The following is a 15,693-nucleotide window of genomic DNA, read 5'->3' as shown; positions in this document are numbered from 1 at the left end:
TGTTTATCCCCTATTGCTTTTGGGATCACAGCAATGCACAACATTCTCTAAATATAGTTGGTTTTAATATATGCATATGGCGTTGTGAATCGCAGCGTTGACAACCGGTTCCATTTCTCTGTAATGCTAAATGCAATCCCACAACAGCGTCTGGAGCGTACAGTTGGGATTGTCTTCTGTCACTAAACGCGGACATTATAGATGGATGTCCTGTGTGAAATGAAGGCAGCTATACTGAGAGACCATGTAGGGGGTTTACAGGGGAATCGCAGGGAACATCCTCACGAACTCCTGAACTTAACGGGCGCCTGAGCCTTATGCACATATCATTCATGTTAGGACACATAGCCCAAAGGTATTCTGAGCTTGTGTCTGGAGGGAAACACCTCTTGTCTCAATCTACACCCGTTTAGTGCAGAGGCTCCAGTATGTAAAACCCACTCCCCTGCATTTAACAATCAGTCTCCACTGAGCAGGTGATGACGTGTCTCTGGAGAAATCACAGTATAAACTAAGGGTCAAAATGTAAAGGTCAGACACTTGGGTGTACTTTAAAATACAGAACACATGGAGGCTTTATAGAAGACTCTCAAATAAAGCACTATTCCTTCAGCTCTCTCACAGAACTGAAGTCATATTAGTCAGCCATAGCAATAAGGCCCAACATGTTCCCTGGGAAATGACTAACGTCATAACCCTCTTGGCCAAACCCTCAATGTATTCCACATGTTATCGATCTCTGTGTTTCCTGGGTTTGGCTTAGAGTGAGTTAACAGTTATATTGCAACAGCAGATTTCTTATTCTGAGTCACCGTCCAGCCTCTTCTCATTATGTTGCAACAGACTGCAGTTAAACTTGATATCAAACAAACACTATGTGCTCTCCAACTCGGTAGTTCAAACTGCAACTAAAACTTGGATGTTGGAAGATCATACAGCAGCATGGGAGAAAATCATATTTATGGTTGTCTGTTACACTGGTGCAAATTCTTAAGTTGTTTTCTTCATTCTGCCCATTGAGACTTCCACAGACAGTTCGAAAAAAAGTCCAGCTGAGCACATAACTTGTGCAATATCAAATTACCATTTTTGGACTGATATAAAGGTAATGAATGCAGGCAGCATGCGGCTTTATCAAAGTTTCAGTCTGGCTGCAGACTGTCGTATCAAGATCTATTCATTGTCAAAACGTTTGTTTGGTGTGCTTAGGAAATGTGGACGTAGGATATTTTTGGACAGTTATGATGAGTCTAATAAAACATCAGAAGTGAGTTCACAGGTGGAGTAAGCAGTAAAATATAGGGCATGGCAGCTAAGGTCACCTACTTTGTTTTGAGCAAAACAGTGCTGGTGGCCAGAAAAGGCAGCAGTTTCTATTTTAGCTGTCAACTCACAACGCAGGCTACTGTAGGGCTGAGTGATACCAACCATATATGCACTCATCATGATATAAAATTCAAAAGATAAGAAAATTAGAAATTTCAATATCAGTATCAAAAGGAAACATTCCCTGACAAAGCACAACAGCCTATAAATCACAGGAACAAAGCGATTTGTAACCAATCATATAGTAGTATTTTTCACAGCCCACTCTCTTTGTATGTTTGGTTGACTTCACTGAATAAACCACAGTGAGTCATGAAAGAGATGTCCGGTCCTTCAGAGGAAACTTGATGCCGATGAAGGATGCAACCGCTGAGCAGACAAAACAACCACAAACAAAGGAGATATTGAGGATAAATTAGGTAAAAAGACATTGTTTAGTGGTGATACTTTGGTCCAACTCACAATTGCAAACTGTGCCAAAAATGTGTGCCAACTGAAACAGGAAATACACAAACCTATTTTATTGCCTGAAACACTGTCACTCAATAGTGGACACAGTGTGCAAGCATTTACAGTCACAAGCACCAGCAAACCCATTCCCTGAAATGAACAAGTGGGTGCTCAGAGAAAAGCCCCAACAACAAAATGTCCTGTCGGCGTTTTCTAGCATTACTCTTTACGACAAAAAAGCGTTATATCTTTATTAGAATATTTCCTTTCGTAGTCAACCCAATTCTTGGTAATTTTTCACATTCTGAATCCACTTAAAGGAAATCTTCATGGAATTTTAAGTTTAAAGAAACTTTGAAGTTATAAATATTAACTTGATTCATATCATGATACATCAACAATGATTTATATTAAAAAAAAGGCTGACTTTTTTTTTTTGCTGCATCACCCAGCCAATGCTATTGATAGATATCATGAGTCTGAACGTCCATTATGTTCCTCATTCTGGTTTTCCTACTGAAAAAGCTCTGGCTCATAATCAGGCCCTCAGTTTTGAGAATGGTGCGGGTGAGTCACCATAATGAAAGACACAGATCTGCAGCATGCTGTACGCTGTTCATTTAACCAATCGCACAAGTATGCATTGGGCATGATTTCAGAGATGAAAACACAGAGGCACTCAGTGGCATGTCTGGGATGTGATTTAGTCTAATTGCCTCTGGTGCCATGTGTGGGCAAAGTTGAAACAGTTACTCAAGAATTCCATATAAAAGCGTTCCCTACACAGCTTTTGTTCGAGCACGTATAGCGTCCCCCATTCAACAGATGATCAAATGTGCCACACACAACAGCAAACTGCTCCCTGAAATCCAAACCAGTTTCAAAAGCCCTTGTTTTGCAAGAAACATTTTTGTGGTATAAGTCAGTTTTTCAAATACTTTCCTTGTTCCTGCTTTCCACATCACCGATGCAATATGAATGACAAACAGAAATTGTAGCATGACAAAAGCAAGTAGACATACCTACTGTAACTGCAGCTACAACCCAGAGTGTCACTGAGTTTGCTGACAGCTATTTAATTACTGACATGCCAAGAATACCCCACTGAGCTGGACCACAGCACTAAAAATGGTATCTCTGTGGAACACTGTACTGACACTGTATATCTTATCTGAGGTCCAATTAAGATGGAAACTTCTTTGACGACCACAAATGAAACAAAGTTTGATCACTATAAGATGTGAAATTTGTATTACATTGAGTTTTAACAAAACACATGTGATTACACAGCAGTTGTGGTATTTGGTCTGTATCACAGATGACAATGGTTGTTAATGGACAGCAGGTGTCAGCAGTGGGGCACCAAAAACGGTGGTCATCTGAAAGACTGGCACTGCTGTGTCCATATCTGATGACTTCACACAACAGTAAGAGCTCAAAAGTTAAAAGTTAAACTCTTTGTGAATTCTCACAATTCCAATTATCAGAGCTACACAGAGTTCAAGTACATATAGATGTTGGATCTGTAGCAGTGAGGTTAGAATGAAGTTTAAAAGGAGTTACATGTGTTGTTTATAGTACATGTGAATCAATACAGTTTTTTATCTAACTGCAAAAGGGACTATTTTCCTGATGAGTACCACATATTGAATAAAAGGACCCAGCCTGCTAATTGAATCCAGATCATCTGTCACGTGTGGAACCAAACAAACACACCCATAGAGCTGTGAGCAAGTTATTCCAACTTCCTGACTCTTTGTCCGTTGCTCACACCCGCAACAGACAACGCCCATGTGAGATCCTTGCTATACACCCTCTTCAGGTTACAAAAGGTTCCCATGATAGTTAAAATAACATCTTATTTCACTTTTGAAAGTCGTGACATGTTACACCATCCAAAATCTGTAGTCACATGAACATGCTTCATGATTTAAGCACTGCGAGTTTCACTTCAGCAGAGCAAACTACAGCATCAGATGGCACCCTTTTTCTTCTTGATTTTCTGAAACTATTTCTTTTTTTCCAACTCCAGTGAAATATGACCAGCTTGCAGTACTGTTATCACATTTTCCGCATAACTCCCATATCCTGCGCATACCATTACATAATGGCATGCAGGGAGGCACGCTTATCTTTAATACAAGACAGATTGAAAGGAGATGGAAGAGTGCAGCTACACAACAAAACACAGTGCCAAGAACACAGTCTTTCTGGAGCAAAGATGAGAAATGTTTCCAAAAGCACCACACCTCCTCGACTTAGTCTATGTCTGGGTTTAACTCGCACACAACTGTCTCTGCAGGGAACAGGCGAGGCTGAATCTCAGCAAACAGCCCCACCTTGTTGGAATGACTGCAGGTCTGTGTAATCTCATTTGGCAAACACTCAGAGATGGCTCCAGAGATTACCGTCTTCATTTTAACAGTGAACAGTCTCATCATCCATACTGAACTAGAAATCCCCACCCAAAAGTTTGTTTTTGTGCATGATTTGTTTAATGGAATAATAATTGCCACTGATGCATGTAAACTATACAGGAAATTGCAGATAAGGTTTTATTTGGTTCTAAAGTTGTTTTAAAAGTATGACTTTCACTTGTGACTATGTGTGAATCAATTATCAGGGTGTGATATGAGAGTGTTACTGATACTGATCTATTTTAACAAACATCAAATTAAATCACAGTCGCATCATAATGGATTCTTCTTACCAACTTACTGAAACTATTCTTAAAGAGGGATTGTCCACATCACAAAGTAAGGCTGTGCTTTTAACTTTAAGCTAAAAACTACAATTAAATCACCCCAAATAATACTTGGGGAGAGATGTCAAAGACAGACAATTATAGTATGGCTATGTTCTTTGCAGTATGAAGTACTATAAGTACAAGACAATGTGGAAGAACAACAATAGAGCTGCCACCTAATAGCCTACCTAAGACCTCCCACACTTCAAAAATAGGTGGAAACCTAGAACCAGGAGGAATTACATCACATGCAGAGAGGGAGAGAACAGGATAGGAAGTAGATGAATTGGCATGCTTTCAAACAAACCTTCAATGAAGTTAGGCCATGTCTTGTCCTCAGGGTCCTCCAGTGAGTGGTCCCATTCTGGCTCAGGTGAGGCTCCTTGCACCGTGGCCCCCGCCGCCCCTGTCAAAAGTGCTTTCTCTATGGCAAGTGCTTCCAGAACATCCAGGTCCAGTTCTTCCCCTTCCTGTTCACTTTGCACAGGTGGAGGAGGTGACTGCTCACCAGTTGCTTGCGGACTAATAATCTGCTTCACCTCAACTATCTCCTCAACCACTACAATTTTCCTCTTCATGGTCTCGTCTAATTCGGGATTTTCAGATTCACAGGTGTCCTCTGGGTGAGGCTGGTTAACGGCGGGTGTGGCTGTGCCAGAGGGTGTGTCCTCCTCCAAGTCCTTCTTCTTCTCTCCCTCCTGTTTTAAGGCCTCAGAAACAGAGAGGCTTTTCTCTGTGCTGCGCTCTGCTGCCTGAGTGGCCGAATGTTGTGCAACTCTGAGAGGCTCCTCTTGCTCGACGAGGGGGCTGGCCTGCGCCTGAGCTACAGCTGCCTCTGCTGTTACTGCTGGTGCTGCTGACGCTAATTCTCCGGCTGCGGGTGCTTCCCTCGCAGTGAAGGATGTTTTTGGTTTCGGAACCTCCCGCTTGATTTTTTCTGCACAGAGCGGGGCTGGCTCCACCTCCCCTTTGTCTGATGGGGCCTCAGAGAGCACAGCTGCTGCCTGCATGGTTTCCTCACTGCACATTCTTTCAGGAGTCATCTTTGGAGAAACATTCACTTTTCCCAGTTCAGAGGCCATGACAGGGCTGTGTTTAACTGTGGCACTGGGCAATGATGTAATGTCAGTGGATGCCTCTGCTTCAGGCAAAACGACAGGCTTTATGTTTATGGCCTCTGATGCTGGTGCTTGAGCCTGCTTTTTCCCTTTCCCTTTCTTCTTAGCCTTTGAAGATTCCTCTGCAGCTTTGTCTGTGCTTATTATGGATTTAGACTCAACTGTAGGCTTCTGAGATTCTGACAGTGGTGCAGGGGATTTCACTTCAGGTTTAGAGCTCTCCTGTATGAGTTCCACTTTAGTTGTTTTTTGCACCGTCACTGTTTCCACTTTAGTAACAGTCGTTTCCAAAGATTTCACTTTCTCCATGAGTGGCAAATTAGCATTTAACTCGGGCTTAGGGCATAATGGTCCCTGTGTGGTTTTGCTGACTCTGCTTTCCTCAGCCTTCTCTTTAACTTGTGCCTTCTCTGGAAGATCCACCGGGGGCACTGCAGAGGTCTGATTTAATGGCAGTGATGTCTCTGATTGTTTAGGGCCATCCTTTGTTTGCTCCCTAGTAATATTTAGTTTAGCATCACTCTTATTTTTCTCTGCAGATGATGGCCCTTCAGTCTTTATGCTGGTAGACATAGTTAAGAGCTCTGAGGTAATCACTGGTGTGGGTTGGAGGGAATCTTCTGCCACCTCTTTAGAGATCTTGTCTTTAGATATGTTTTCCTCCCCCACCTTTGTATCAGGTGGTACCTCAGCATTGATACTCTTGGATTTATCACCTTTCTTTTTCTTTCGTTTTGATTTGGAGCTTCCCTCAACCACTTGTTTGGTCTCTACAACCACCTCGGTGGAAGCAACATTTTTCTCAGGAGAAGAGACTTCTTTTTGCACTAATGTGGGAACTTCCACTAAAAGTTTTTGGGTCTCTTCTGGTGCTTCTTTTTCATCTTTGACATGAGGAGCAGTCACTGGCTTTGCATCTTTAGAGCTGGCCATAGCTTTTGAGAGAGTTGTTTTACTGATGGTAGTTTTAACTTCAAGTATTGAGGTCTCAGTCACTGTAGTAGTTTTCTGAGGTACTTCTTTACTTTTTGAGGTCACTTTAGCATCAATGGGCTCCTGAGTCACTTTAACCTTGGAAATTTCTTCCGTTGCATTAGTGGACTCCACTGGTTTGACCGCAGTACTGTCAGGTTTGGGTTTAGAGGTCTCCTGAGTGATGGTTACTTTGGCAGTTGTCTTGGCCTTCTCATGATTCATATTTGATTCTACTGGGGTCTTCACTTCTGCAGGTTTAATTGATTCCTCATTAACCTTTGCTATCTTAAGCTTCTCTTCCATGACAACTTTATTAACAACTTTTGTGATGGTAGCAGTGGCAGTATCAGTATGGTGTTTGGTGGTTTCCTGAGTGGATGCCATTGTAACAACTGCTTGGGGCTTCACTTTATCAGTTGCAATTTCAACTGTAGTCTTGACCTCTGCAGATTTAATTTGATCCACAATCACCTTTTTCATCTTATCTTCTTTGACCTCTTTACCAGGAAGTGTGGAGATTTCAGCTGGCTTCATGGAGGCTTTTTCATCAACAATATTGGGCTTCTCTTTATTTGTCTTGTGAGTAGAGGGTTCGACTTGCATCTTTGATGTTGCAGCACCTGTAGCCGCAGCGACAGCAGCCATAGTTAATGGTGGGGTTATTATAGAGGACACTGATGTCAGACTGGTCTGTGACACGTCCTGTTTCCAAGCTGCTTTTGTAACAGGGACAGAACTTTGCCACTTCTCATTTTGGACTTCAGATACTCTTCTCTCCTGTGATGTTGTTACTACCCTCTCACTGCTCACGTCAAGCTGCTGACGAGAAACTCTTTTCACCCTGCTCTCTTCCATCATTGTTGTTTCACTTCTGAAGCTGCTCCCCTTCCTAAACAGAGGCTGAGCCTGGTCCTCCATATCCCATGATGCTTTTGGCCTGACTGGTTCTGCAGCCTGCGGGCGACCCCTGAACCTGGGGGTCCTGTCAGAGTAGACCTCTTTTTCTCCAGAACCCATCATCCTATGGCGGTAGCTTTGACGCTCAGCCATTGCCTCCTGGCTCTCTGCTTCACCCCTGCGTCCCGGTTTGGGAACATAAGATGTTGGACCTTCAACAGATTGGACCTGTGCAGCTCGATGAGCAATAGCAAGAGTGGCAGCTGGCTTCCTAACCCTCTGCAAGGAGGCAGGAACAATCTCAGCGGGCAGGCGGAGGTAGTCACGCAGGTAAACAATGCCTTCATTAGTGAGGTACCAGTAGAAATGTCTCCAAGAAAATGTCTCCTTCACTAAGCCCCTAGACTTCAGAGACACCATTGCACGGATTACTTGCAGGTTGCTCACATCTTGTATCTCAGGATGCATGGTCTGAGGTCTCTTGTCCTTCTTGGCCACCATGACACCATCTCGAAACAAGACTTCATAGATGGCCCTCAGGTCCCTCAGGGGCATCAGCATTCCAGCAACCATTGTGCTGTTTGTGAGTATAATCTCTTAAAGTACAGCTAAAATGCACAACATCAAAAGAAGATAAATTAGACAACCTCACGTCTTGTTGTGTGAAAGAATCCAGTGGCAAAACCGGCTGTCACGTGCTTCTTATTTCAATTAGAGAAAATGAAAGAATAAATACTTGTAATCTCTCTTCTTACTTTCTTTTCCTCGTGTTCTTGGTGATCCTTTGGTTATTTTGAAGAAAAAAAAATTCCTCTGACAAAGTTAAAAGTGCTGTTCCCCTTAAATCAGCGTGGCTGGGAATGAACAGTCTCTCAGTCTCGTTCTGCCGAGATGGCAATGACAGAATGGAAGAGCGGGAGTGTGTGTGAGAGAGTGTGAGAGAGAGAGTGAGGCACACTTCTCAGCCCGGCTCCTCCTACCTTGTCTCTCTATTTCTTAGGAAAAAACTGGCATGGAAAAAAAGTCTCACTAAAGTAAACAGTACAGCAGGAAGCAAAGAAAAACCTGTCTGTAATAAAATGTTTGAAATAAAGAAAAAGCGATGTCAAATGAATGGAGCAACACGCCTATGAAGTGTTTTAGAGCACATGGTCTGTAGCTCTGTGACTTTTACGGAGACACCCAACCCTCAGCTGAATGCACACGCCTCCTCTATAATGTACACACACCTCTAAATACACCAAGGCTGGCTGACACACACCCTTTGGTGTGTTAGACACACATTGACTCGAAGAATGGGCTGTCCTAAACAGAGATAAGTTGTAAGAAAACGAAACAACAGGTTGGCATACATCTAATCTGCCCTGGAGCGAATTGCTTTGCATCCATGATGTTATCAAGTGCAAGTCGTCTACTTTTACACATTTCCCGGTCAAGTATCACTGAAAGGCTTTTACTCTACGCCCAAGGTGTGGTTTTCAGATCTCATTTCAGACAGACTTTGAATGTCTACAGTAAAGGCTGGTGACATTTGAAGAGAAACTGTATTGGTCTCTCTATATAGACAGTCATTTTACAATGCTTTTAATAGCGAGGAATCAAACTCTCCTGACATATCACTCCAACCACTCTGATACTGTACTAGCCATGTTGATTTAATGTAACAGAAACTAATACTAAGTTCAATTCTATTCATATCTGTGTTTGTTTGGAGGGTCACCAAGCCACCAAGTTAAGGAAACTACGTAGACTAATCACTGTTTCCCTTTACAGCTCATTAAAGTGATGCAACAGGCTGTAAGACACCGTAAAGTTGTGCTGCTGCTAACAGCTAACATTAGGGCTTCATGCTTCCATTTAGCTGAGAACTAAGAATCTCTCTTGCAAACTATATAAAGAACTGTGCAATATAGCTAACCTTTACAACACTCCCAGGAACATGATATCAGATTTCTATCCCTAGATCACTTCTCTCTCCTGTACATCTGTCTCCCGTCCGTCTCTCTGTGTTAGTGAGAGCGTCCTGTCATGGCCTGTGTCCAGCCAAGTCTCAACTGGAAGGAACTGACCATTGTCGGATAGAACAGGGGAGCACATGCTCACTCGTCTCATTGGAGGAAAAGGATATAATGAAGAGTAGAGTAAGATGACTAAAGTGTGCTGGAGCACAGTGATCTGGTTGCGAAATTATAGTGGGCAGCGATGAAATGATGCATTCCCTCTGCTGTTTGAAACCGCACACACTGTTACACATCCAAACACATGCGGAAAACTGTTTACATTACATTTGCCATGGCAACAGTCAAATCAAGTGAGCCAGTTCTGAGTAAGCCATGTCTGCTTTCAGGGCTGCAGTGGAGCTGTGCGCCGTAAATCTGTTGTCCTGGACAGCTGGACTACACTGGGCTAGGACTAGTTGCAAAGACACTGTGATCTGAAGAACACCTTAGCACACTGTCAAGCTTTCATTGGTAATCAAGAAAATCTAATTATCTGAGGGAGAAATCATAGTTTTTACATACAGTATGTTCTCAAAACCACATTAAATATGAACATATTCAAAATAATGCAGCAATATTCAATTGAATAATTCCTTCTGTGACAGCAAATGCTTCTGACAGTACTGCAGTGAACATCACTAATGCCATAACTTTACACTTTCATACAAAAGCAAACCTTCACATGACAGCTCTATGACATAGTTTCTTTACAATTGAACACATTTATTACAAAAGCAAATGAATAGACAAATCTGTGGAAATGTAATCATTTAATACACCTCTATATGGGCTCCATTAGTTGCACGAAGCACATCAAAATGGTACTCGATTTCTTGCCATGTCCGCTGTAGCAGAGCCTCATCAATGGTGGCAATGGCATCAGTGATCTTTTACTTCAGGTCGTTGATGTCCCGTATCTTTGTTCCATACACGATACACAAATGCAATATGATTAAAAACTTTGATAACCACTGAGTACATAGAACAAATCTGATTAACATATCTCATCAATTGCTTTTGTAATGAATTTTTGAAATTGTAAAGAGACTTTGCAGACACCCTGCATGTAGTCAAACTGGAAGGTCCCAGGACATGACAATGTGTGCTCCACCTATAGTAGTTATGTGCTAAACAAACCTCTGTGACTTTAAATCATCCCTTTAGGACTGAACATGAAGATGGTGATTCAGTCTGAAGGGTTGGAGGAACTTTCATCGCAAGAATTCTCAGGTTCAATGTACAAGGAAGGCATTCCTGAAAAATGACGAAGCATTCATTACCACTGACATGCTGCAATTTGCCTGACACTCAAGGAGAGGTGGTGTAATAAGTATGTTTAAGTCACATAGTTAGTTGGTAGTTAGGGGTCAATGTTTAACAAGGTCATGATAAAATGATCCAAACAGAAATAACAAATACATTGTAAATGACGCAAATCAGTACTAATAATATGCAAACTAGACTTTAAAATTCAAGCCTAGAGCTACCTCATTTGGGGTAATTTGCATCACCATGCATGGTGCTTTGCTCTCCGGGCTGCATATCAGTGTGATTTCATGCACTGTTTATGCACAAAGTGTTCAGTGAACTTCAAACTTCAAACAGTCACCCTTATTCTGGCTGCAGGCCCGGTCCCTTCAGTCATCCAAATATTAAATATGCCTGCTTCAAAAGAAATACTGAATCACTGGACCTGACAGTCACTGGACATGAACATGGAGTGCTGCTGCTTTTCATACTGGTGCGGTGAAGGAGTCAGGTGGCATTAGCAACATCATAAATGATCAGTAACAGTCTCTCAAAAGGGAACTGGGATTTATACTTAGTATAGAGCTAATGCAATCTAATTTTATTCAGACTATAAACAGACACTGAAGCAGCAGCCAGTCAACAGTAAAAGGATTATATGATTGACTGAAGCAGATAAAGGAGTAAAAAGACATTTGGCAAGTGTATCTGAATAATTTCCTGGTTAGGAGCAACCTGCTGCTTCCATGTTTCAGACCTCCACAAGTCCCAGAATAGACTTGTCACCAACTGAATAGTGGCTGGCCACTGGCCCACTGTAAAGGCTGCTCTGTGGCCTATTGGTCGCCCACACGAGCCCTCCATTCTGATATCAGATCCAAACCATGCCAGCGACTTCCAGGGAAAGAAAAGGTCAGCGGGGTCTTTCTTACCCACTAATGGATGTGCTTAGATTACAAGGAGTTACATTGAAGTCAAAAGCTATGTTGAAACTAAAGAAAAGATGTCTAAACATGTGACAAGTCTCCCTAATGAATGACATGTTATGCTGTAATTCTAACACGATAAGTGATACATGACGATGAAGATTTACTGTAAAGTTACATTTAGCAGCCGGCTTTGAAGCAGGAACATAAAAACAGCTGCTCTGACAATAAAAGTTGAAAAAAGTGAAAATACCGAAACATTTACATATAAAAGAACTTCAGTTACTTTCAAGCCCTCGCCAAACAAGCTCACACAACGCTGATAAACCCATCAGCACCAGATAAATATCTGTAGTACACAGTATACAGAGTTTTTTAAATTTCACGTCGGGCGACACATTCCTGCTCTGGCTGTTTGAATCATGTCCAGAAACCACCGGCCAAACCAGCTAACTTCCACTTAGCTCTGTGCTAGTTTCAATGGGGATCAAATAATTGAATCGTGTGACTCTTGTGGACTTACAAGTGTTAACGAACTGAATAGATCAAATTCTGATAGTGAAACGAGTCACCTCATTGGGTTGCACAACATTCAAAATTATCAACTATTTTACAGTCACATCATTAGCGACTGAGTAAGCTACGGTGGAGCTTATGATGTAAGCATTTGTGGACTGTGTTTTTCTAAATACTCTCACTGCCACAAGTGGGAGACAAAAGTCGCTCTTTAGCTTTAAAAGTACAAAAAAAGCACAACAAAGAACATTAAAAAAAGCACCTGAGTTACAGTGAAAGAATACGGGGCGGATTAAAATAAATGTGATCAACTTGTTTGCCAGGCAAAAAAGGAGGAAAGCCGTCACTATATCCCAAATGATGACTTGACTCTTTTGAAGTTGTGACGAATGACTCTGCAATGCAAGAGACGCCCTTTTTGTATCTGGCCGATACACCTATTTTTATTTGTGGAGCTTGGGTCTTGGCTGGGTATAGTTATAGTTAGGAGTGTGACCCTCAGTACGGGACAGCTGTGCCCTCTGACGGAGCTGACGTTTGATAGAGCACAAACACCTCCGACACAGGAACCTGCTAAAGTTAGAGATCGTTGTAAACAGCTTTATATGGAGGTTGGGGTTGTCAACAGAGTAATTATAGGCTTTCTTAGTCATTTATTTTAATTGGTTACAAATTGATGAATTTCAGTTTCTTCTTTGAAGAAAACAAGTGCAGGCTTCAAGAGCATGCTTTTTTTCTTTAAACATAATGAAATAATTAAAGCTGCAACAATTAGTTGAATGATTAACAAATGGTCAATTAATCAAGGCAGCAGAATATGTATCTATCTATCAATTAATTTATCTAACTATTTTGATCATTTCTCATTATCAATCAAAAACTCTTTCCATTATATTACTGCAGTTTCCACAATGCAACGTGCTGTTTTCCTCTCATATATTACTGAGAAACAGTAGATATGCAAACAAAATAAAATAAAATTAGAACTCAAAGTATACTTATAGGCTGTCAACTGCAACTCTTCCAGTCTACTGCAGCAGATGGAGTTTGGTTTGGATGAAGGGGGATCATGAGATACACTTGAAAGTTCTGGGGAAAGTTTTTCTTTTTTTTTGGTCAAAGAAATTAAAAGACTTTACTGTACTGCTCTCTGATAGCTACTGTTTAAAAGTATCTGTGATTTTACACACCAGGCAGTTAATCAAGAATATGTTTGGCTGATTAATCAATATTGAAAATAATAATAAGCTGCAGCCAAACTAAGCCACACTACTACACAACCTGGCCTAAATGAGAAAAGAATATTCTGATTTGTCTTATGTGAAAAAGTCAAATGTATTGTGTTCTAGATATACACATACTCTGCACACTCTTTTCACACTGAGAAATAGCTGTGTGATTTTGGGCTATAAATAAACTTGACTGACTATTATGAAATCTTGACCGACTGACTGCATACAAGCTTCAATCTCACCCTAATACAACCCCTAAGACAACCTTGACTCATATGCTGTGTGTATGTGTCAGCATTACCAACAGTGTCAACAGTGCCTGAACAGGCAGATAAAGTCTCCTTTGAAATGCAAGAAGGACGAAGCTGCATGGATTAACTCCTGGCACTGACTGGTTCCTGGCTAGTCTGGGTGTAATTAGGATGATCTAGCGGAGTTAACAGTTGATGACTTGAAGGGAACTGAGTGCCTCATGGATATCCAGAGGGAGCAGAGAGTGAAATAGTTTGTGAGGTGGTAAAAAAAGTAGTGAGGCGGCTATAAGAAAACGTGCTGTACCACCAAACAAAAACCCACAGAACTGTTTTAAACCGCAATATGACAACAGACAAAGGAGCACTGTGTGTTATACGAGCTGTAGAGCAGAGAAGGAGAGTGAGAGGTGTTTTTGGCATTCCTCACACTGCTGCAAAAATAAATAATCAACTGTTCTTGGATGGCTATAGTATATAACATGGGGTAAATTACAGTAGAAGGAGGGAAATTTTGCTCTGCTCAGAGCTGAGGGGGCCAGAACAATAGACAAAGTAATGTTCTGAAATCTATCAAGACACTATTGGAGCTGCTCTTGTTGCTTTGCCAACCTAAACTTTTCTTCCCCCATAAATATCTTTGTAGTTATATAAGGCTTGTTAAAAAAAACTGCAAAGCAAAGCAACTTTTGTTTTATAGAATAAGCTTTGTGTACCAACATATATGTAAAAGTGAAAACCTTTTTTTAGGGGAAAATCTTAAACAAGGGAATATAAAACTGCTGGCGTCACAAGTGGAATAGACTACTGTGTAAGTGTGGGGAAGAAAAGCCAGATTCTTGGCTTTTGTCTCACCAATACACGCATAAATGCACATGGAAAATCTATAAACTGGTGTGTGCTTGAGGTAAAAATGACAAGCCTTGCTTGTGTTCTCAACTCCACGCGTCACAGATCACACTGACTTCTCCTTTTCCAGAGTGGAAAAAAAATGAAGTCACAGATTATGCCTTCCTTCACCAAAAATAAGCAGGAGCACCCAAAAAGATTGCCAAGTCCCTTTCATAATTCACTCCCCCTTCTCTCTAACAAGCTGTCTGTTATGTGTCAGTGGATGGGTCTCTGGATGTGTCCAACCTCACATCGCCCCCTACAGCCTCTCTGACTTAGACAGGAGCCAACCCATGATGAAGGGGAAAATGGGTGCAGAGAAAATGCAGGATCGGTAATTTGACAGATTTGCCATTTAACACTACCAACAGCATCAACTATGTATAACGTTTCCTATGATTTATGCAAAGGATGGCAAGTATAATCTATTATCCAGCACTTTGAGAAATCAGTACTAAAGCATTTTTCCTCTTCCAGAATATGTTCTTCCCATTCTGACATAAAAGTAATAGCTTTTGATGGCAAATTTTGCAAACAGTCAGAGACTACAAAAACGCTCTGTGTTGTAAACAAGTTCCAGCAGTGAGATCTGGACAGAAAATTTAAACCAGCCCTCGACTCTCTTTTTCTTTCCCCTTCGAGAGCTGTATGCCAGCTCAGCTTAACGGCAGCCAGGGATCAGAATCAGCATGCATGAGATGTATTACAACAGTCAAGAGCTACAAAGGCTTAACCATTGTTGCACAAGATGGAGCAATGACATGCTCGACTCTCAGTTTAACCCTGTACTCCAAAATGTGAAAAAAATGACTTATCTGTCAATGGCCACACCTCTTCATGACATAATGCTTTCATCTGACCAATAAGAATCATTTACTTGCTCTGTCCCACCTCAGTTGACAGCATTGTGTCATAAACAATCAATGGTGCCACTTACCTTTTTTCGGGCTGAGCCAGAACCGATCTCCGAGCAGGTCTCCTGTGTCCATGCTCCTTTGATCTGACATATCATAGAAAGGCCTGAGAGCCTCCAACAAAACACAACAACTTCTTTCTGCTTTCACCACCCAGTGAAAACTGCACTGCTACTCCTTCTTTTCACCCTTGTGAGACCCAC

At 41.5% G+C, this 15,693-nt stretch overlaps 1 protein-coding gene across 7 annotated transcripts in view; it reads right to left on the bottom strand.

Moving 5' to 3' along the window:
• The window catches only part of LOC133983036 (plectin-like), a 148,355-nt gene that overhangs the window by 54,183 nt on the left and 78,479 nt on the right, over window positions 1–15,693 (bottom strand). Inside the window, exon 1 of one of the 7 annotated variants that reach the window (XM_062421956.1) lies at window positions 4,830–8,266. The exons of 5 other annotated variants lie outside the window; for them this stretch is intronic. In XM_062421956.1, coding sequence (XP_062277940.1) covers window positions 4,830–8,085 — 3,256 coding nt within the window. In that variant the 5' untranslated portion in view covers window positions 8,086–8,266. Of the gene's footprint in view, window positions 1–4,829; window positions 8,267–15,693 lie in introns of those variants that run through there. One more of the 7 variants, XM_062421957.1, reaches the window with a different exon arrangement.

The sequence above is a fragment of the Scomber scombrus genome, chromosome 7, assembly GCF_963691925.1.
Source record: "Scomber scombrus chromosome 7, fScoSco1.1, whole genome shotgun sequence".
Taxonomy (NCBI): Eukaryota; Metazoa; Chordata; class Actinopteri; order Scombriformes; family Scombridae; genus Scomber; species Scomber scombrus.
The sequence above is the reverse complement of the archived record's forward strand: the minus strand, read 5'-3'. Positions and strand labels throughout refer to the sequence as shown.